The sequence below is a fragment of the Lontra canadensis genome, unplaced genomic scaffold (assembly GCF_010015895.1).
Source record: "Lontra canadensis isolate GAN:19392208 unplaced genomic scaffold, GSC_riverotter_1.0 scaffold78, whole genome shotgun sequence".
In the NCBI taxonomy this organism is placed as follows: Eukaryota; Metazoa; Chordata; class Mammalia; order Carnivora; family Mustelidae; genus Lontra; species Lontra canadensis.
This window is the reverse complement of record NW_022631072.1, coordinates 4,721,161-4,744,933: the sequence shown is the minus strand read 5'-3', so window position 1 is coordinate 4,744,933 and position 23,773 is coordinate 4,721,161. Positions and strand designations below refer to the sequence as shown.

Here is a 23,773-nt window from a genome sequence, read left to right as displayed (position 1 = left end):
TGGTTAGCCAGAGTCTTCACCAAAACCAGGTGCACAGAACATGCATGGTCAACATGGAAAGCTCCTTGTTCTAGGACTTCTTTGCACACTAGGATTTATTTTCAAATTTTAAGAAGCATTGTTAACCTTTATGGAATAGGTGACTATTCAGAGACTTATCTGAAATTGAAAGCTTTCATGCTACATTTATTTACTTTGTGTAAGATGGCAACAGAACTGAACATCTGCCTTTTGCAGACATTATTAAATGTGCAAACTCCCACCTAATCCCCAATCGCTATAGCTAAACAAGTCTTCTAATTAGCCATTATGTTATTATCGAATACCTAATTATGTACTTAATTCCAGAGAAGACTTGAAGTTGTAAATAAGCAAAACAAAACAGAATAGAATGGTGGTTATCAGGGGCTGAGAGTTAGGGGAATTGGGGGGGACGTTGTTTAAGGGTACAAACCTGCAACTGGCAGGTAGATAAGCCCTGGAGACCTATTGCACAGATCAGTGGTTACAGTCAACAGTGCCATCTTATAGTGATTATGGGCAACAGTGCTGTATTATAAACTTCAAAGCTGCTAGGAGGCTAGATGATAACTATGTTCACAAAAAAAGGAAATAATTATGTGACATAAGAGAGGCACTAGCTAACTTTGTTAATCACTTTGCAATATATAAGCATACCAAATTATCACTTATCCTTTGTCATATGTCAGTTATATCTCCATAAAAGCAAACAAAAAACCACTTTTAACAGCAGGAAACATACCTGTGTGAGAAAAGACCAACTACCATAATAACAAAAAACTTCTCTTATGTTGCTACAGAGGGCTTTGACTTCATTATTTTATTTGGTATCAGGACAGTCATTCCCTAGAGTACAGATACAGTGATTGATTCCCAGATAGGTGAATGGGCTTGCTTATGGTCATAGGTAATAAATGGCAGAGCTAGGACATCATCCCAGGTCTTTTATCTCCAAAACTAGTGTTCTGTTCTATATACTACCTCTTCCTGTACACATAAGAAAATAAGAGAACAAAGCAATATGATTAAGATAATGAGGAAAGAAAAGTTCATAGAAAGAGAGAAAATCCATCTGGGTGGGATGGGCAGGAACCATCCCTGGCAAGTAGCAGTAAGAATGGCTGAGGGATTCTTGACTCTAAGATGGCGATCTCCACCATAGATAGCCCCAGTTGAGTTTTGCTGAAAGACAAAATGTTCTTTCGGAAAGGGGAGGTAGGAAACCAGTGATGTGGTAGGATTAATGGATTGATTTTCGGAGATCATCTTTGTCTCTTTATCTGGGATGTACATAGCATTGGCTCTTCTCCAGCTTTGAAGAACAGTGATGAGTCTTTGAGGGATGTGTAACATATTTTTGTAGGCTGCACTGCTACTGCTTATCTTAACTTGGTCAAACTTGACAGAAGGCGCCTGAGATCTTGAGGATTTCCTGTACCGTGAGAGTGGGTTGTTTCATCCCAATGGCCTAACCAGCATCGGTGTCTGACTTCACCATACTTGCCTTTTCTGTCAAAAATGTCCTGCCATCATCTTCACTAAAAAAGACTATGTATACAGAATACTTGAGGGTTCACTGAAGTAATGTCATGTTGGGGGTGGGTGTCCTGTTGTATTTTCCTGTAGTCATCATGACAAAATAAGATGTTTACTTCACATATCAAATGGAGCTCACTCGTTGAAGTCTGTGGTGATCACTAAGGAATTAAATGAGACTTAGTGGCCTCTGAAGAATGACTGGTGTGCAGTGTTGAGAGATTCATTTCCTTGAGAGCACAGGAAGTAATGCAGGTAAACTGTTGTTCTGGAACCAAGTCTGACCAACCTCAAGGAGCGGATGGGTAAAGTGGAAGGGGACAACACAACCTTGGACTTTGAAATTTGTGTGAGGTCAGCCACTGACTACCCTCTGGACCCTCAGAGGGGGGCTTCATGTTCTCCCAGGACAGTAGGAAGGGAAATTTCAAAAGGGTTCCTGACCCAGAGAAATTACATCCCAAGGCAACGAGAGAATTTGCAGGTGGATTTGCTGGCCAGCTGAAAGTCATCTTTGTAAAAATTGTGGAGAATGGAAAGTTGCCAGAAAGCTGGAAAGAGATTAATGTCCTCATTTCCCCCCAAAGGAAAAAGAAGCTGGAGTTCAGGAACTAATGACCAGTGAGCCTCTTATTAATCTTAACAAAGAAATGTAGGCTGCAAGATTCAAATGGTGAGGTGAAACATTTTTTTTGGAATTTATTTATTTATCTGAGACAGAAAGAAAGAGGCAAAGGGAGCAGGAGAGGGAGTCTTAAGCACATCCCATGCTGAACATGGAGCCTGACACAGGCTCGTTTTCATGACCCTAAGATTAGGACCTGAGCCGAAACCAAAAGTTGGATACTTAACTGACCGTGCCACGCAGGTGCCGCAAGGTGAAACATTTTAAAAGAAAAAGATGATCGTAAGAATCAGCCAGGGTTGGGGCGCCTGCGTGGCTCAGTTGGTTAAGTGTCTGCCTTTGGCTCAGGTCATGATTCCAGGGTCCTGGCATTGGGCCCCACATTGGACTGCTCAGCAGGGAGTCTGCTTCTCCTTGGTCTGCCCCTTCCCCCCTGCTCATGCTTTCTCCCTCTCTGTCTCTCTCAAATAAATAAATAAAATCTTAAACTAAAAAAAAAAAAAAAAAGGAATCAGCCAGTGTTCACTAAGAATAAATCATGTCCACTGTTGTGACTCCCTCTTCTGATAGGCTTCTGAGAGGAGCAGATCATGAAATCCTATAGACTCTGGTTTTCCACAGGCCTCTGTTAGAGTCTCTTGGGGTGTCGTAGATGACAATGATCAATTTGGATTGGGTAATAGTGTACTGGGATGGGTGCAAAAACTTTTGAACAATCATATCCACAAAGGGCTGACCTCATAAACCCCTGGCAATTTTCTTACTGTGGGAGGTTTAATTAATTCACTGAATAGCAGATGCCAAATTATGTCCCAAAAGCCCATTTGGTAAATTGTCTTTTTGGGGAATTTGGAACACATTTTTCTGTGGACAGAGTGTTTTTCATGACGTTTCTCTTTTGAACTGATTGTGTGTATGCATCACAAAAATTTGGATAATCTGACTCTTGTACAAGACCATAACCCTAGAGTAAGATGAGATTTGAGCTCCAGTACAGAAAACCAAAGACTTAACCATCTCCCTCTGCCGAAGGGTGAGAGGCTATGGGTGTTGGATGGTGGAGTGGATAAGGACTGCCTTGTTTCCCAAAACATTGATCCTCCCAAGGGTTTGAAGTAAGAACTGAGGGCACGCTTTCTGTTGATAACACTCAGGGCCCTACAAGTTTGTATCTTTGACTTAATGGAAGAACGCTGGAAACCACAGAGGGTTTTTAAAGGACCTATACCATTGATTGAGTTTGTATTTTAGAAGACTGGCTACCGGCTAGTTAGTGGATTAGAGAGGGCAAGACTTCAAGTAGAGAAGCAAACTATGGCAGTAACCCATGTGGGACAGAATGGTGGTAGTAAGAATGAAATGAAGCTGGTGTAGTTGAGAGATACTGGGAAGATAGAATTGAATTGACTGTTACAAATCAAATGTGGGGAAAGAGGGAGAATACGGAATCTAGAAAGGATGACTCCCAATTTCTGACTTGGGCATCTGAGTGGATAGTGGTACCGTATATTGACCTGGAAAGAGACACAGGGGGAAAGATGAGTTTTGGCTGTGAAGACTTGGAGGTGCCTGTGGGACGTCAAGGGGAGATGGCCAGTGCACTGACCAACTAGGTTGCATGGGTCTGCAGTTTAAGAGGTCTAGGTGCAAGATAAAACAATGAGTTTATTTCCTTTTACATCCGTCAAGTGAAGCCCCACTCCAGGCACCTTCCTACTATGTATTCTGTTGTTGTTTTATATTGAGGTATGATACATCTACTGCGTTATATTCGTTTCAGGTTTACAACACAGTAATTTGATACTTGTATATGTTATAAAATGACCACAGTAAGTCGAGTGAAAGTCTCTCACCCTACATAGTTACAGAATTAAAGAAATTTTCTTATGATGAGGACTTTAAGGTCAACTCTTTCAGCAGGTCTTAAATATGCACTGTGATACTCCTCATTCAAGTATCCTAGAAGTATCAAGCATTTTTTTAAGATTTTATTTATTTGAAAAAAAATTATTTGAGAGGGAGAGGGTATGTTTGCATTTTTTTAAAGATTTTATTTATTTGGAAAAAAAAAAGATTTTACTTATTTGAGAGGGAGAGAGGGTGTTTGCAAGTAGAGGAGCAGAGGGAGGTGGACAAGAAGGATCCAAGCTGAGCGCAGAGCCCGATGCAGGTCTTGATCTCACGACCCTGAGATTATGACCTGAGCCAAAATCAAGAGTTGGACACTTGACCGGCTGAGCCATGCAGGAACCCTCGTATCAAGTATTTTAAAAGTATTTCATGATTGACCATCTAGGCTATCTTTTAATCTGCTTTAATGAGAGAAAACACGGTCTTAGAAATTGATTGTGTTGTCGCATTCTGTGCCCTATCATCACATTTCCCAGTGCATGAATAATCAGAGAGAACAATCCATACATTTCTCAACTTTTTAACGTTTTTGAAACCAATCCAGATACGAGACGTGACATTTTAACGTTGCTGTCTGGAATTTACGTGCCCAGTGTCTCGGCTCATTCTGTCCCATTATTTACTTTGGCTCCAGAGTTTGGCTGCTTCTTTCAAGTTGTTTGCATTCGGTGTTTATAAAAGTGGACTCCCACAACCAAAGAAACGATGGACGATGAGTCAGTCTGGAAGTGCTGTTTTTTTATTGTCACAGAGTAGGGTCTAGTTCACCATTGTGAGTGATTCTGTGACATCGAGGCGGAGCACGCAGACAGTGCAGGTTCCTTGGCTGTTTTGTTTGCATGTGAAGCATTTGCCGGTGTGCCGGTGTGCCCCGCCCCCCCCCATTGCCTCATTTTGGTAATGCTCTATTTCTAGCAATCGTTAGTGGGAACACCAGAATACAGTTTTAATGAAATGCCGTGCACACAAATGCAGTCTGAACTCTGGAATGCTGAATTAGAGCTCGACCTCTGATATGCGTGGGTTTGCAACTCCCTGCCTGTTCATAGTAAGAGGGCGGGAAGTTTTATTGCTTTCATGGCGAGCGTTGTGAAATGAAATGGATGTAGTCCAGAGCATTTTCCTCTGCTCTGTTGGCCTGCCTTACGATTAAGATGCTTGGATTAAGTTACAGACCGCTGTAAAATTAAGCCTACATCATGACTTTGTGTGTAGTTTCAGCACTTGGTGGTTTAAATTTTTCCCCTTAAGGTGAGGAAAAGACGCCATGTGTCTTCTCACGGCAGCATACAGTGGGCTTACCAGAAGCAATCAGGTGGGGCATAGAACCCAAGTTTTCCTTTTTGAATTATCAACATTCTTTTTTTAAAAAAGATTTATTTATTTGTGGGTTGGGGGAGAGTGAGTGAGCAGGGGAGGGGCAGAGGGAAAGGGAAGAACCTCAAGCAGACTCCCCTGCTGGAGCTCAATGCGGGGCTTGATCTCACAACCCTGAGATCATGACCTGAGCCGAAATCAATCAAGAGTCGAACGCAGAACCAGCTGAGCCACGCAGGCGCCCCTGCATTCCCAACATTCTAGTGAGAATGTGATGAATGCTGAGTGGAATCAGTGGGCACCTCAATAGTGGTTTTCTTTGTCAATGCTGTGTTAGCAGGTAATAAGCAGACATTCCTAATCCTCTCTTCAGCGGTTTCTATCACCACACTTAACATGGGTGACTAGAAATAGATCCAAAGGAGGGAGTGGTCTTTGGAGTTTCGCTGACTGGATGCTCCTAGGAGCCCCCAGTTTCAAACCATGTGGCCCTGGGCAATCTGTTAGAACTTCCTCAAGTCTTGGTTCCTTTGTCTGTAAATGGTCGGCTTGTATGGCTCCCGTTAGGATTAAATAAGCTCGGACATGCACGGCCTTTCGTGCTTCCGTGCAGTGAGTGCTTGGTGAAATTGAGTATTATTTTCTCTGTCTCTGCAGCCTGTCCCCTACCTTCAAACTGCCCACCAGGCTTGTTCGTCCCCTAGACAGGTTTTTCTAATACCGATCCAGAGCCATCTTTGAACATTGTATCAGAGTCTTTTTCACCTTTCTTTTTTTTTTTTTTAATATTTTATTTATTTATTTGACAGAGAGTACAAGTAGGCAGAGAGGCAGGCAGAGAGAGGAGGAAGCAGGCTCCCCACTGAGCAGAGAGCCCAATGCGGGGCTCGATCCCAGGACCCTGGGATCATGACCTGAGCCGAAGGCAGAGGCTTTAACCCACTGAGCCACCTTTTTCACCTTTCTATGAAGAACTCTTGTGGTTTCTCCAGGTCCTAAGTCCTACCTTGGGCTTTAGCACATGCTCACTTCCTGCTGAACTCATCAGTCCCTAGCTAGACCTCAATACCTCTTTGATTCTTTGGAAGACTTCATGGTGTCGTGGAGGCTGCTCTAAAACTACCCTCTCTTCTGCCCTCCCCTCTACAACAAGCTTTCCGTGGAATTGGTTCCTAGAGCGTGTTTGGTTCCTTTCCTGAGTTACTTTGCACAGAGTAAATCACTGCATGGAGCTGTCATACACGCAGCTCACACCAGAGCTCCTCTTCCTCCTTTGGGCTCATTTGAAAACTTACCTTAAAGAATCTGTCCCTGTTGGAGGATGCACCGTTTCTATTTTTAGCCAAATTCAACTTTATTCGTGTTTTCTTTTTTTTTTTTTTTCCTTTGTCTTTGTGGGTTCCTCTCGCCCTTCTGCAACATTCTTCAAGACGTGGACGAATGCCTGGAACCACACATCTGCACAAACGGCACGTGCTCCAACCTTGAGGGCTCCTACATGTGTTCATGCCACAAGGGTTATTCTCCGACGCCAGACCACAAGCACTGCAAAGGTAAATGCTCTGATCGGAGTTCTCCTTTTTATTTGAACTACCCTTGAGAATATGTTAGAGTAATTAGCTTAGAAAAGGGAACCCAGGGGCACCTGGGTGGCTCGGTGGGTTAAGCCTCTGCCTTCAGCTCAGGTCACGATCCCGGGGTCCTGGGATCGAGCCCCACATCGGGCTCTCTGCTCAGCAGGGAGTCTGCTTCCCCCTCTCTCTCTGCCTGCCTCTCTGCCTACTTGTGATCTCTCTCTCTCTGTCAAATAAATAAATATTTAAAAAAAAAAAAAGAAAGAAAGAAAAGGGAACCCCCAAAAAAGAAAGAGAGAGAACCAGGCTACCTCTCATTTATTTTGACTGAACTACTCAGAGCACATTTTTGTTGGCATGTTTGGAAGTCACTCCTCATTGTGGTTACATACAGACCATATCTATTTACATAGAGGAAAACAGCATATTTTTAGAGAGCATCTGTAAACCACAGACCTATTTATTTCGTTTCTTCTCGTTATAAAAACAATACACTTCCACCACTCGGTGCATATACTAAAAACCATTGAATTATACACTTTAGATGAATAATGTGGTGGTAAATTATACCTCAATAAAATTGCTATCACAAAACATTCATCGTAAGGGCGCCTTGGGTGGCTCCATCCATTAAGCATCTGTTTTTAGGTCAGGTCATGGTCTCAGGGTCCTGGAATTGAGCTCTCATTGGGTTCCCTGCCCAGTGAGGTGACTGCTTCTGTTTCTGTGTCTGTCCCACTTTGCCTGCCTCATGCTCTCTCTCTCACTCCCTCCCTTTTGTGCTCTCAAATAAATAAATAAAATCTTTTCCAAAAAAAATCCACTGTAGAAAATCTAACAAACACAAAAAATAAGCAAACCGAAAATAAGTTTCTCAATCTCCTTCATCATTAGTCCTCTATTCTGGATATTTTCTATCACTAAGATCATGTATGTACAATTTTGTATCTTGATTTTTGTCACTTAATAGTGTATCATGAGCATTTTATACATCATTAATAACTCTTCTCAAATATTATTTTTTAAGCTGCTTAATAGTCCAGTATGTTACTATTTCAGCATTTTCTTGCTGTTCTTATGTTGAACAACCACATTTTTTTTCCCAGCTCCTCATCATTATGTAAAAAACAAAAAAGCAAACCTAACAAGCCTTTTTTAAAATAAAACTTGGTCTGAATTTTAGGTTCCTTTTCTTTTATATAAAAGTGGAATGATTAGGTCAAATGTTTTAATGTTTCTTATTATTTTGACAGAACCCTAATTTCTAATTTTTAAAATGTATTTCTTTTAATTCTAAAAGAATCTTTATTATTTATGCCTATATCTGTTAATTCCCTGGATGCTTCTAATTATTACATTTATTTCATATGCTTGTTAAGCATTTGTATTTTTTGTGTGTAAATTTATGTTAATATCTGTTCCTATTTATCGGGGTTTTTAATCAGTCTATATGAACACATTATATATAACCCATGCATAAACTTATATACATGTGTCTGTGCATTATAAATACATTTTTAGGGGGTATATTGTTGTAATTTGTCCAAGGTTTCTCCAATTTTTCTTTGCATGATTTTTTTTTTTAAGTTTAAATTTTTTCTGTGGTCAAATCTGTGGATAGCTTCCTTTCTGCTCCTCGTTCTTCATACCAAAAAGCATGCTCTTTGCAGGGGAGGAGGAGAGGAAATAATTGAAATTTTTCTTCTTTCTGAAGTGTCTCAATGAAAGTGAAGGAAGGATGGAAGTTAATTTCTCACCGTAGTAGTCAAGTAGTAAGCTGATATCTTACAGTCTTGTAAGAATTGTAGCATCTCCCACGGGCAGTAGCAAATTCACTGACCTCTGTGCTGGAGTCCCAGCTCCTTGTGGACAGTGGAACACTGGCCACTCCCAGCAGAGCAGGGCAATGGGCACATGTCCCTTCCCTCTGGATCTTTTCCTGCAGCCCACGTCTACAGCCTTCCTGCAAGGCTCTTCTAGTGGTTGGCCATGCCACCTTGGATTAATAACCTCAAATTTCCCGGTCTCATATTATCTCTAAAGTTTGGGGATTGGACTCTTTAGAGGGATAGTGCTCTGAGTAAACACATGTTGAGTGAATGACTTATAACCACATTTTTACTCTTTCTGACTCAGCCATCCCAGCTGAGCCTGCTCCTCTCTAAGAAGGCTCCCCAGCATCCCCAGATTCACATTGTCCGTTGATGCCAGCCCTGGGAACACTCATTTTCCCCTCTGTGTAACCCTCTGCTGGGCTGCTGAGGATGCCTCTCTTCACCCTTCCCTTCCTTTGGGGCGTATGGAGGAACCCACGTGATCGGGGCCCTTGTTCAAATGCAGATGCTACTGAGAGATTTTAATCTCCCAAAGAACTTGTATTGGTTGGGAAAGATAGAAACGCAGTACGGAAATTTATAGATAATGAAGTTTAACAGTATCAGTGATGTCATGGAAATATCGTGTACCCCTGACCTTCCTTAAGGGCCAGAGCGTCTCACCACTGTACTATGCCTTCCCAAAACCCAGAACCCCAGTTTAATTATGAGAAAAAATATCAGACAAATCCAGACGGGCACATTCTGTAGGAGTCTGGCCCATACTCTCAAGGCTGTTAAAGTTGTGAAGAACAAGGAAAGATGGGGGAGACAGGACCCCTATATACAGTGTGGTACCCTGGATTGGGTCCTGGAACAGAGAGGGCATGAATGAAAACACCGGTGAAACCCAAACAAAGTTAGAGTTCAGTTTAAAAAGAAGTGGGTATCGGAATATCGGAACCTAGCTCTGATACTCAGAAGTGTGAGCTTGGGTAAGTTTTCTTCCTTTACTAAGCTGTACTTGCTCATCTGCAAAAAGTAATGTAACAATAATGGCACTCAGTCAGGGGGATGGGATGATTGTGTGAAAAAATACAGAAACAGAGAATGCGCGGAGAATGAGATAACGCAGGGACAGAGTCTGACACGTAGTTGATGTTGTTATTCACGAAGTCATAGGCAGGTACAAAGCTCTATTAAAGCCAAAAAGTGCTTGTGTGCTGCTGGGAAAGTACCCAAGGTGCTGCTGTTCGATCTTGGTCTTAAAATTTTGAATATGGAGGGGAGAAAACCTTAGAAGGCAGAGAACGCAGCACATATCAAAAGCTGGAGGTGCGAAAGGGCTGTTATCGCCACTTGCCAGTGAACCTTGCCCCCCTACTCTGGTTTTCCTGGTGTCTGCATCGCAGTGTGGGGTGGGGTCAGGCAAGGCCCCCATCTGCTGCTCTAGAAACTTACATATACACTGATTGTTTTCCTTACTCCCCAATCAAAGCGCATGCTTTTTACGATAATAAGTTATATAACATATTTCTCTGTATTTATTTCGTAATCTTTCCCAAACCACCTCAGCTCACTGATGTCAAAATCTTCCCAGATCTTAAATCTGCCCCTTTTCCAATTTTCTAGCAACTGCCAAATTTCACCTTGGTGCTAAATATTGACTTTGTTTTCACCTCACTAAATCTACTGACAATAAAATTTTTTTCCATGTTGTAAATATGCTATCTAGTGTATTAATGCAGTACTTGTTTATTTCTTTTTTGTGTCTCTGTTCTTGTATCTTTTTGTACATTTTAGCATTATATGTCCTAAACTTATAAATATCTGGAGATAGTCTCTGTCGTAACTCTGAGCTGGATTCGTCATAGTGATATGCTCGAAAGTCCCTCAAAGAAATCCTTTTTCAGGGAAAACGATATGCTCTGTTTCAACCTTTTGGCACAAAAAAGAGAAGACATTTGTCCTGCATGCCTGTTTTATTAAAAGTGTTCTTTTGTCGTAGGAATTATGTGCCTCATCAGAAAAGGAAAAGGCTTCTTTATCTGTAGAATTACACTGCCTCTGTCCCCGTGGTCGTTTTAAAGACCCAGAGATCACCTTATTCAAGATAACTGGGTTGCCGCAAGTTGTTCCAAGTGTGCGTGTCATTACCGATAATGAATTACTTCTGACAATATTCCCGACATAAATGAGTAACTTATGTAAGATGTCTGGCATACCCTGACAGGACTTGGAATGGAGGGTATAGTCTTGCTGCAGACATCTTCACATGGGAATGCTTAATTTGTCATCTTCTTTGAGAAAGTCTAAAAGAGTCCAAGGCACTAAAATTGTTGTCAGACATTACGTGAGATCCAACGAGCTCCATGCCGCTGTTGTTGATCTTAAGTTCTTGGACTGACGTCTCAAGTATTTAATAGAATGTGCTGAAAGAGAACGTGAGGTAGGCAGTTCCTTTCTGATGACCACTCCTAAAGCTAATGGACCTAGAGCATTTGGAAAGGTGCTGCATAGTTCTGAAAGTGACATTCAGCTAGATGATTTAATTTCTCTATTGGCAGCCAATAGTAGGCAGCCGGGACTTACTGTGGTGGTGATCCGTTTTCTTTACAAATAAGTGAAACAAAAGTTTCTAGTAAACCAAATTAATTTCTCTAAAACAATGATTAAAAAACGCATTCATGAGCTGCAGTTACATTCATAGTTTATGTGGGCTCTCTCAGAAAATGTGGGATAATGTGACACCTTCCGTACATCGGGATACGGTTCCAAAGGTTAATGCCACACGAGAAGCTAAGAAATACGGATTTGGTCAGGAAACGGGTAGTTGTCGGTCGTATTGGAGGGGAAGGACTGTGCGCCACATGGAGTTCTGAAAGGTTTCAGATGCATTTTAAATAATAAGATAATAAGATCTTTTCAGAAGAAAAGAGTAGTTAGACATTGATCTTTAGGACATAGTTTCATAGCTTGATTTATAGGCTCAAAATTTAGGTAACAGGGTGTTCTAGATATATAGATATTTATGTATCTATACATATACATATATCTATATAGATATATAGATATATCTCGATATTAGATATAAATAGGCCTGATTTTAACGTAATTGTTCCTGTTTCTATTTACAGATATTGATGAATGTCAGCAAGGGAATCTGTGCATGAATGGGCAGTGCAGAAACACGGAAGGCTCCTTCAGGTGCACCTGTGGGCAGGGGTACCAGCTGTCAGCGGCGAAAGACCAGTGTGAAGGTAGGAGCGTGGCCCCGTGAACTGCTGTGGTTTTCGCTTAAGGCCCCTGGCCTGAAAGACAGTATTCAGAAAAGGGGGTGTCTCTCAGAAACTAACTGGATGGTTGCATGACAGCACCAGAAAGCAAGACCTCAGCTGACGTCAGAAAAGTCCGTAACACAGGATGGGAAAGGGTTAAATCTGAAAAATAAAGTATTTGTGATCAGTGGCTGAGCATTCGGCTTAGGAAGAAAAAGGGTTGCTCTCTGTGTAATTCCTTGCTGCGGAAAATCAGCTCTATTCAGTTCATTCGAAAGTTTTACCTACTCGGATTTCAGTAATTGGAAGGTTGTTAGATCGGCCCGGCATTATGCTATGGAATGTTAATGACCTTCGTCTTGGTATCTCTTCCCCTTTCTAAAATTTTTCCTTTTTAAAAAAATTTTGCTGAAGAAGACTTTTCAGCAAAACTGAAAGAAACAGCATCCCCCTTATATCACAGATAAAGTTCGTGAAATACATCCTGTTCCTGCAGGTGATAGTATTTTGGATCTCACTGAAGCTGACCTTAGACTTAAAATATAAATTTCATCAAACTTCACACAGAATTACTTCACTTCTCGATACGTATGTGCTTCTTGAGCTTGAAGATACTATGATATCCTGGTGACAAGCACCAGAGTCCAGAGTTCTTAAACAGAAAGGTCATTTAAATGCCGTTTATTTAAGAACAGAATACACACTCTACTGGACCAATAAGGAAACAAATCATATCCGTGTCTGTATGCAAACTCTGACTATTTAATGAGTGCAAATGTCTTCTGAGATGCTATTATAAATGATGGTACTAAGAAGAGATCTACCAATATTATCACGACCTTCCCCATTTTCTCCTCTCTTGTACAAGGAAAGACATTACAGTTCCTAATCTAGAAGTTGAGAACACACACAAGCATACTCATACAACACAGGTAAATTAATTTGTTCTAGATTCTACAAGTCCATCTCAAAGTTTTTTATGTTATTTTGTGACTCCTGACCTTAATTAGCTAAGCATTTATCTATGCCCACCGTGCACAGAGAACTGCAAATGAATGTATAATAAGAGAAGAGGTCTATCTACAGGTAATACAATAAGGCTCTCATATGCATAATCCTTTCTGTTGAAGAGCCTATGATGTCACTAAGTCAGATACATGCAAAACTACCCACCAAATTATCAATAGGGGCAAACAAAGGTTAGGTGCCCAATGCCATAATAATCAACACGATGCTATAACAGAGCAAGGGAGAGTGGAGTCGTGCGGGGTCCCTGTGGAAACTGATGTTTGTGTTGACTCTTCTAGAATCCCAGAAGTAAGTCAGTGTGCTCAGATGTGAAGAACAAAGCTTGCCAACAAACAACGTGAAAAACACCTGCCCACCATAAAATGCTAGATCATCTAAGTCAGAAAGGATGTGGTACACATAGTCCCCCCATCAGGAGACTTGAAGTCTCATGGTAAAACTAGAAGATTCGAATACACACAATGTATCATTGTGCCTTCTGTTGTGCGGGTATGACGCATGTGTGAGGAATAGGCAGTGAGCTGTCGTTTGCTGACCTCTGCTTTAGACAATGACAGGCCTAATTGCTTTTAACCTCGGTATTCTACTTATAAAAGAAATTCAAGAAGCTAAGTTGAGGTTTACAGATTACAGCAAAGTATTTGCCACTCATCGATGAACATTTGGATTAATATATACAGATTCTTAGCTTCCTGGTTAAGATTTTAAGTTCATCTGGATTTTCCCTCCTGGGGGAATTCATGACTTTTTACTAGAGATCAGTTTAATTCACATAACCAAGAGTCTAAATTGGTTATAAACTAGATAGTTCATAGACTTCTTTACATGCATGATTAAAAATATTTTTAGAGTACCGCTCACACAGTTTCCTTTTACTCTCTTGCCTGGTAGATATTGATGAGTGTCAGTACCATCATCTCTGCAGTAATGGACAATGCAGGAACACAGAGGGCTCTTTCCTCTGTGTTTGTGACCGAGGCTACAGAGCATCCGCCCTTGGGGACCACTGTGAAGGTGAGAACTGCTCCTGACTGCAGAATCCCAGAGAAATCTGGACATCGTCCTGCCTTCTGTCCTTGAGTCCAACCTTCTGACCTCACAGTCAGGACACTAGGTTCCTGCAAAATCGTTTTCCCTGTGGTTACACAAATAATGAAAAGAAGCCAGTAGAATCCAGGTTTCCCTTGCACTGCTCAGAGCTGGGTTTTAGAAGTGTGATGCCAGCTTAAATGCGAAAAGAATCAGTTTCACTTTCCTCTGGTTTAGATGGTTTATCCCGGTCTATAGTTCTGAATGGTAATACCTTATTTAAGCAGGACCAGCATCCAAATACGTAAACACAAGTTAATTTTCCAGATAACTGTGAAGCTTTTTGTGAGCTAAATTTTATTCAGTTTTGAGCTTTCTGTGTAAGTATTTCTAAAAGATACCCCAGGTGTATAGCCCCGGGTAATTGTTAGCCACCCACTACCCCACCACCTGCTGTGCCTCACAGCCTCAGGGTGGGTCAGGGCTGCTGAGCTGGTCTTTCCCCAGCACGTCACATGTGATTTCTCTGAGCTCATTGTCTGCTCAACTCACTGTGTTTTTTCCTGTTCGTCCTCTGATGTCCCACATGTAGACCCTATCAGTTGTGAAACCAGAAATGTGAGCGAGGCAGTGTTGTGCCTCACAAGGAGAGTTAGCGTCTGTGAGTGAGGGGCTGAACCCCACCTTGGAGAGAAGCACATGAGCTTTTTGGTGAGGGGTTTTGTGGCACAAATGTGACACACATTGAAAAATGGCCATGATGCTTTCTCAATTGTCATCCCTCTTGTTTGGGAAAGAGCCATCATACTTCCTAGCACCCTACTTTCCTGACCAGAGAACTTGGCAGAACCAGAGACAGCCTTTCCAGAGGGCAGTCAGGGCAGTTTCAGAGGCCTTAAAATGAATGTTACTGCTGAATAAGTAAATCATCTAGGATTTGATCCAAAGGTAATGATGGTGTTCAAACGGGTCTTCACTCCAGTCAAGAGGTGTAATCAACATACGTATTGGAAAACAGGCAAACAAGTGATGAATCAAGATAATGAAATTTGATTGAAAAATTGTGTGTTGGGAACTCTATAACATATGGATAACAGTTAATGACTCAGCATAGTGGCTTTCCAAGCTGGGAGAGGCAAGCGTGTAGCTGGGGACTGGCCATGGAGGAACCTCTTCTAGAGTAAACAGGTAACGGGGCACATGGTAAGGCCCCGAAAACCTAAGCCAACCACCAGCATCTCTTCTGTCCTAACCCCTGACCGACATAGAGGGCAACCAAGGCCATTGACTGGTCCTCGGTAGAGGGCATGTTGCTCTCTTTCGGCTGTTTTAATGTGTTGCCCGTTTCATCAGAAGTCCAGATTTTTAGTCTGTCAACATCAACCACATGAAAAGCCAAATAAAAGCTTTTAGCCTACTTTCATCATTGTTAACACAGATATTCGATAAGAAGGCTTCTTTTGGAGTATATAATTGGTCCTTTTTCTCTTAAAGTCAGGGATAATTTCCCTAGTGTTCTAGGTTATAAATAGGGTTGGAGTCCATTCAAGTAATTCAGTGCTGTCTTTGAAACTCTTAATAGCACTTCAGCCTGCTAATTCCCAACCAGTAGTGTTTCCGACCCTCGCCAGTGGTATTCAACTGTAATTAACTGAGCTCTTGCTGTTCACATGCCTCCCCCAGCTGTGGGAGGAAGAACCATCTTTCTTGTTGGCTTCTATATTTACATGTGTAACAACTCTGCCAAAGGCCTTGTTTTCTTGCAGTGTTTATCCTCAATCCTTCCGGAAGTCAGAATCTCAAGTATTGTGCTAACTTCTGTGTGTTACTTGCTATAACACGCTCAGTAGCCATTCAGTCTGTGAAGGCTGGCCTCCATTGTCGTGGTTATTAGTGATCTTGGCATCTCAGCCTTCAAAAGCTCTGCTTTTTTTTTAAAATATTTTATTTATTTATTTGACAGACAGAGATCACAAGTAGGCAGAGAAGCAGGCGGGGCGGGGGCGGGGAAGCAGGCTCCCTACGGAGCAGAGCGCCCGATGCGGGGCTGGATCCCAGGACCCCGGGATCATGACCTGAGCTGAAGGCAGAGGCTTTAACCCACTGAGCCACCCAGGCGCCCCAAAGGCTCTGCCTCTGACTTGTTCCCTTTCTAGATACAGTCTCTCCTTCCATGCCCCACCTTAGCACCTTCCCCAGCCCGTCACAGTGATTGGTCCATGCTAGTCCCTTGCAAAGCCTGAAAAAGATTTAGGATTTACTTTGCCTTTCTGTGGCCCCTCTCTCTTGGTCATTTTTTGTGGACCAAATCAAAAAAAGGTGAGAAAGGAAGTGCTTGTATTTGTTTCCTCATGACATTACTTTTCAAGTCAAAATCATTCATTCTTTTCATGCATGCATTCATTCCACGAATAATTGTGCCCAGGATGTCCCAGGTATTGTTCTAGGTATAGGATATACAGCTATAAACCAGGCAGACAAAAATTCCTCCCTTTGTGGAGCTAACATTCTAGTGAGGGAGATATACATGATAAACAAGTAAAATATATAGTTTAAGTGACAATAAATGCTATGGAGAAAAAACGGGGGTATATGGAGAGTGGGGAGAGGGGATGGGGCTGACCTTACAGAGGCTGCCTTGAGATCATAGCATTTGGTTATTGATAGGAAGACGATTCCATTCAAAGGAATAGCAGGTGCAGAAGTGCCAAGAAATAGGGTTTGTGGAAGAAACCAGGAGTTGGACTTGGGCACTTTAAATTTGGGGTGCCTATCATGAGTATCCAGATGAAGATCTCTGAGAGGCAGTTGGACTGGTGTGTGTAAAATTCAGGGTTGAGTCGCAGGCTGTGAGTCATTATCATGTAGCCAGTGTTTAAGCTGTGAAATTGGAAGACGTCACCGAGGGAGTGAGCATAGCTAGAAGAAAGAAGGGGTTCAAAGATGGAGTTCTGGCCCCTCATTTTAAGTGAGGAGGAGGATAGGAGCAAGCAAAGGGATGAAGAACAAGTGGCAGGACAGGAAGGAGGGAAATCAAAATCCAAGAGAAGGAAACATTTCTGAGAGGAGGGAGTCATGAACTGTGTCAAATATTGCTGCTTAGCGGAATGAGGACCAGAGGGGCGCCTGGGTAGCTCAGTGGGTTAAAGCCTCTGCCTACGACTCAGGTCATGATCCCAGAGTCCTGGGATCGAGCCCCGCATTGGGCTCTCTGCTCAAAGGGAGCCTGCCTCCCCCTCTCTCTGTGCCTGCCTCTCTGCCTACTTGTGATTTCTGTCTGTCAAATAAATAAATAAAACCTTTTAAAAAATAAAAAAAAAAAAAAGAATGAGGACCAAAATCAACTGGGGAGTAAGCAGTGTGGGGATCCCTGGTGACTTTGACCAGTGCATTCTTAGTGAGGGTATGACCAAGATTGACATTGTTTCCTTAAAGCCTCCTGCCCAAATCCTTAGAATGGCTCTGTCTTTAACACCACCCTAGGCAGTGATGCAGGACTGTCCCATGTTGGGCTCTCTCTCAATTTTCAAACTACTTTTTTCTTTTCTCTCTCTTTCTTTCTTTTTTTTTTTTTTTTTTTTTTTGCTTTTAAGGTAGAGGTCTTTCAAAAAATTTAGACTAAATCACACTCTAATGTAATGCAGGGTTTTCAAATCTATACAATCATTTATAAATACTTAGAATACTGTTTCTTTTCCTCACATAGGTTCTCTTAGATTTTGAAAAAAATCAAATGATTTTAAAGTAATACGACCAAAGCTGACACACTTTCATTATGCGAGGGCAAACATCTCGGTAATGTAGTGTTTCCCTTGTGGGTGAAATTCGTGTTCTTAGGACTCTCCTTTGTCTTTTTTGAGTTGAGATTCTTCACACGACGCTGACGATGAAATATGCCTTTCCTTGGTTATCCCAGTTTCCTACAGAACAAGGAAAGGTACATCTAAAAACCGAAGGCCTACATAACACCCATGAAGACAGCAGTGGAGCTGTTAGAATAAGTGCGGAAAGTTGGAGCTCTCATGGCTGCCCGATGGGAAAGTAAAATGGCACAATCACTTCTGGGGGCCGCTCCGTCCCAATTTAGACCTACTATAGATCCAGCCACTTCCCCTAGGAATTTACTCAAGGCAAATGGAAGCCTGTGATTACACAAAGACTTATACAAACTGTATTCATAATAGCCAGGCTGTAAACAGTCAAGACACTCATCAAAGGTGAATGGGTCAACAAATTGGGGCACATTCATATGGTACAACACTTCGTGGCAATAAAGAGGAGAGAGCCGTTGGTACACACAGTCACTTAGATCAGTCTCAAAAACACTGTGCTGACCAGAAGAAGCCAAACAGAAAAGGGGCACAAAGAAAACTTTAGGGTGATGGAAATGCCTACAGCTTTCTTTTTAATGGTTGATCTAATATATTCACTTAATCCATGTTTTATGGCAGAGATTCATACACAGCAGACTAGTGTTTATCCCCATGTGGCACAATCATTATTGAAAAAAAAAAATGAGAGGGGCACCTGGGTGGCTCAGTGGGTTAAAGCCTCTGCCTTCGGCTCAGGTCGTGATCTCAGGGTCCTGGGATGGAGCCCCACATCGGGCTCTCCGCTCAGCAGGGAGCCTGCTTCCCCCACTCTCTCTGCCTGCCTCTCTGCCTACCTCTGATCTCTGTCAAATAAATAAATAAAATCTTTAAAAAAAAAATCAGAGAGTTGGAGCTTATGAATTATTTTCATAGAATTTATATCAAAAATACCTAAAATATTTCAGGGAATTTTTATCTATTTTATATCTAAAATTTAAAAATTTATATTAAATCTAAAAAATATTCTCTATTAACTTTGTTTCCACTTTTAGAAATCTTGATATACCAAGTATCAGTTAGCTGGCGAATAAAACGTTCTTTGGCACGGGAATGAAACCTGAAGGTTTCAGACTTCATGGGAGACCCTGGTTCCTGCCTGCTCTTCTCTGTCTTGTGCATAATTTTCCTGTAGTGTCTCTTTTGTGGTTAATTAGGAATGGAAATTTAAGGGCAGACTGGAAAAAGAAGCAAAGAGAAATATCACCAAGCCTTATTTTTGTAACTACAGAATAACATTCTTACAGAGATACCTCACAGGTCCTTAAAAAAATGATCGCATTTGCGATGATTTAAGAATCCAGCAGTGATCCCAACAGGTATAAATGGATAAAGAAATGCCTGTACTTTGTACGGTGGTCACAAGAATGTACCTACATTTGTTCAAACTCACTGAGCTAGACTCTTAAAATTAGATGCATGTATTATATATAAATTTCACTTGAGTGATGTTGGAAAAACACACTAAAGAAGAAGGGATACCCCACTTTAGTTGTGACAAAGTCACGTTAGCTGTGTTTTATGTCCTAGGGTCAGTATTCAGAAACATTTTAATCTAGGGAGACAGGCTGACTTGTGTTTCTTCTGGTGGAGCGAAACTGTAGAGGTGTTTTCTTGTTTCTCTTTTATTTGCCTCATGAACGGTATTAATAAGTGGATTGGGTTCCATGAGGAGAATTCAATTCGGTGTGCCAACATTTTGAACAGGACAGTGAGGAGACTGAGGCTGTAACTGTCTCCCTGTTCACTTCTTCCTGGAACTTCTCGTGCATTTTCGCAGCAATCATAATTATTGGCAAGAAATGCCATCATATGCCAAGTTATGAGAAACAAAGAAGGTTTTCTTCCTTAGCTTTCTTCAGTGCTAATAATTGAAGTCCTGCACAGACAACAGAAGAGGGAGTCATGGACTGTGTTAGGAGTAATGAGCTCTGACTGGAAGTAAATGTGGTGATAAACAGCCCTCGTGAAAGATCTGCCCAGCATTCGGGCAGTGAGGGGGGTCATTAATTGTCTCACATGCTCACAGTCAGAACTCATTACTGGTTACGTAAACCATGTTTAGTTGCATATGCTATAAATATATGCATTAAAAAATCCAGTCAACCTCAAACCTATTGGTGATAGCTGCTGAGTAAGTGACTTCAGTGGAGCTTTTGATCTTGCTGATGCCCTTTCCTGTCAAAAGCCCCCCTTCCTCCCCTCCACTTTCTACTCTGCTGTCCCAGCTTCAAGCAAATCCCTCCTGTGACATGAAGCCACCTTTGGTTTTATGATATCTCTTCTTCAAATCCATGTGACACATGAAGTTGGTACTATTCTTTTGACAAGTAATTATATATTTTGGCAGCTCTTGGGTTGAATTTTTTTGGACTTACAAAGCAATGTAATATTTTGTGTTTATTTTTATTAATATAATTTAAATCATTTCTGTTTGGGAGCAGAAATCATGCCAAATACTTTAAAATTCTTCTTATAATTCATAGTACAGGATCTTATATAAATAGATGCTCCAAATATTCTTTTTTTTTTTTCTTTTCTTTTTTGAGAGGGAGAGAGAGGTAGGGGAAAGGGCAGAGGGAGAGGGAGAAACAGAATCTTAAGCAGATTCCTTGCCTAGTGTGAGCTCTACTCAGGACTTGGTCTCATGACACTGAGATCATCACCTGAACCAAAATCAAGGGCCAGACACTTAACCAACTGAGCTCCCCACCCCCACCTGCTTTCTTTGCTTATTTATTACTTATTTTGGGGGGGAGAAGGGGAGAGGGAGAGAAAGAATCTTAAGGAGGCTCCACACCCAGTGCAGAGCCTGATTTGGGGTTCAGTCTCAGGACCCTGAGATCATGATCTGAGCCAAAATCAAGAATGGGATGCTTATCCAACTTAGCCACCTGGGCACCCCTAGATATTCAAGATATTCTTAATATTTATGTATTCATTCATTCATTCATTTATTTATTTATTTTGAGTGGCCTTCTTCTTTAATGAAATAAAATAAGATTCACATTCCCACAAAACTATAGGTAAAGTGTATGATGGAAGTTACTTCTATTTTTTTTCTTTTTTTTTTATTAACATGTAATATATTATTTGCTTCAGGGATACAGGTCTGTGAATCATCAGTCTTACACAATTCACAGCACTCACCATAGCACGTACCCTCCCTAATGTCCATAACCCAGCCACCCTATCCTCCTGTCCTATCCCACCACCCCCCAGCAGCCCTCAGTTTGTTTCCTGAGATTAAGAGTCTCTTATGATTTGTTTCCCTCCTGATCCCATTTTTTTAAAAATTTTATTTATTTATTTAAGAGAGAGAGTGAGAGTATAAGCAAGGGGAGGGACAGAAGGAGAAGGACAAGCAGACACCCAGCTGAGCAGGGAGCCTGACTCTGGGCTGGATCCCAGGACCCCAGGATCATGACCTGAGCCGAAGGCAGATGCTTAACTAACTGAACAACCCAGGCGCCCCTCTTAATACATATTTAAAGAATATTTTTATTCCCTATTGTCACCAAGAACGTAGCCAAGTGAATTTTTTAGTACAAGACTTTGATGTTTTCTCTTCCCAATTTCATTTGATGTTAAACCCTTAATTTATTTATTGTTCAAAGCCAAAATCCTTTCAAATTGTTTCATTTTAAAAAATTAAAAGTTAAAAACCTGTCTTCCATTAAACATTATGTCTTGTGAACGATGTAAAATAATGTTCATTTACGTGAACGCGTGTAAGAATAATGCTTAATTTTTTTAATATAGTTTATTCTGTCTTTTAAATTGTTAAAATTGACTTACAGATATCAATGAATGCTTGGAGGACAACAGTGTTTGCCAGGGAGGAGACTGCATTAACACTGAAGGGTCCTATGATTGTACTTGTCCAGATGGATTCCAGCTAAATGACCATAAAGGATGTCAAGGTACTTCTCTGCTTTTTAGTCCTAATTTACATAGGATGACTCCTGATGGTAGTCTGTGGCTTTATCCATTTATAGATAAATGAGCTATGCCAAATTATAGTTTTGAAATGTCTTTCTTGGGTCTACATCAAGTATGGGAAGTTCTCACTTTGCACTCCATATTAACTGAAACTCGGGCATTTTGGAATTGTGTCCTAGCTCTGCAAACTTCTGTGGTAGCTCAGATCACCCGTACTTTGCTGTTCCTTCCATGGGCCAATCTTGGTGCTAGATTAAAAATTATCTTCTGGCTTTTTTTTTTTAAATGTCTTTTGTGGGTATGTTTCATTTTGTCTCATGGATGGTATTTATCCTTCCTTTCCGTGATCCCTGTTTTTGTCCAGTATTCAGCTTTTTCTCTCCCTAAAAAACAAAAAAACAAAACTCATTAATAATTTGGTCAAAATTAGAGGTATAGAGGGCAGGGTTTTATTATTTCTTCAAAGTGCTATCACATTGCATCTCCCAAAGGTATAGAGGACACAAGGTACTTGTAAGAATACAGCACCAATCACAAGAGCTTTAACGGAGCACCTGCTATGTGCCAGTTGCTGTAAGGAGCTCATGGATTTGTGGAGAATTTAAGAGGCAGCTTTTCTTACATCCATTACACATGAGTAACTGAGGCTTAGAGAAATTAATTAGCTTGGTCCTCCCAAATAAATAGTAGAGATTTGAGCCCAAGATCTTTTTCCACTATTCTTCCCTATGTTGCCCTACCGATTATTACCACGTTTATAGCAAAAAGGGAGAAGACTGTGAGACTCCATATTTTTCCCCCAGTGTAGTACACTGAGTTACTGGTGATGCTGGGACTGAAAAATCAGATTGTCGGGACGCCTGAGGAGCTCATTCTGTTAAGCATCTGCTTTTGACGCAGGTCATGATCCCAGGGTCCTGGGATCGAGTCCCACATCAGGCTCTTTGCTCAGCGGGAAGCCCACTTCTCCCACCGCCTGCTGTTCCTGCTGCTTGTGTTCATTTGCGTGCTCTCTCTCTCTGACAAATAAATAAATAAAATCTTTTTTTAAAAAATCAGATTGTCTAGATCCTTCATCTCAACTTTTTTTTAGCTCTACCTGGCTGCCATGCAAGGTTTCCTTTGTATTAGTCTTAATAAATCCATGCCTATTTCTTCCACTGAAGACTCTCACTTATATTTACCTTTATACTTATTTCTGCTACTTGGGTGATTTTTTTCCCCTAATTGCTTCCCCTCCATTAGCGAACTCTATAGTATATCCCAAAGTACGTATAAGTAAAGATTGTTGGAGTTCTCCTTTTCCACTGCTACTGTATATGAATAACTTTTTAATTCTGGATTGTCCTCAATTATGTCTTCTCTTTCATGTCCCAGATGTATAGTACTTGAAAGGGAGGATTATGTACTCTCTAAGACGTAGCGTTGGAATCATACTCTACCCTATGTCCATAGTATTATCCACACCCATCTATTTGTCCCTGTGACAGCAAAGACATGGGCCTTTGCCTCATGATTTTTAAAAATTAATTTACTTCCCAATCCCAAGATTTGACTGTCCTGCGATGTACTTCATTGGATGTCCTGTATTCATTTGTCATTGTGATGCAGTAAGGTGAATTTAAATTTTTTTCAGTATTTTCAATGCAAAAAGTAAATGTGCTTGGATTTAATGGAATAGAGAAGAAATACTTGAATTATAAAATTACTGTGTGATTATTTCCATTTTGGAACTTTTTCATCCTCAAATGAATCTTGATTTATATAAAAATGCCAAGAGTTACCCCCTAAAAAACCCCGGTATCCTGTTTTTATTGCACACATTTGG

The 23,773-nt window shown here is 41.1% G+C and overlaps 1 protein-coding gene across 11 annotated transcripts in view; it reads left to right on the top strand.

Moving 5' to 3' along the window:
- The window catches only part of LTBP1 (latent transforming growth factor beta binding protein 1), a 398,263-nt gene that overhangs the window by 294,301 nt on the left and 80,189 nt on the right, over positions 1-23,773 (top strand). For all 11 annotated transcript variants that reach the window (XM_032881895.1, XM_032881898.1, XM_032881896.1 and 8 more), the window contains 4 exons: positions 6,841-6,963; positions 11,936-12,058; positions 13,997-14,119; positions 21,804-21,926. In XM_032881895.1, coding sequence (XP_032737786.1) covers positions 6,841-6,963; positions 11,936-12,058; positions 13,997-14,119; positions 21,804-21,926 — 492 coding nt within the window. The remainder of the gene's footprint in view (positions 1-6,840; positions 6,964-11,935; positions 12,059-13,996; positions 14,120-21,803; positions 21,927-23,773) is intronic.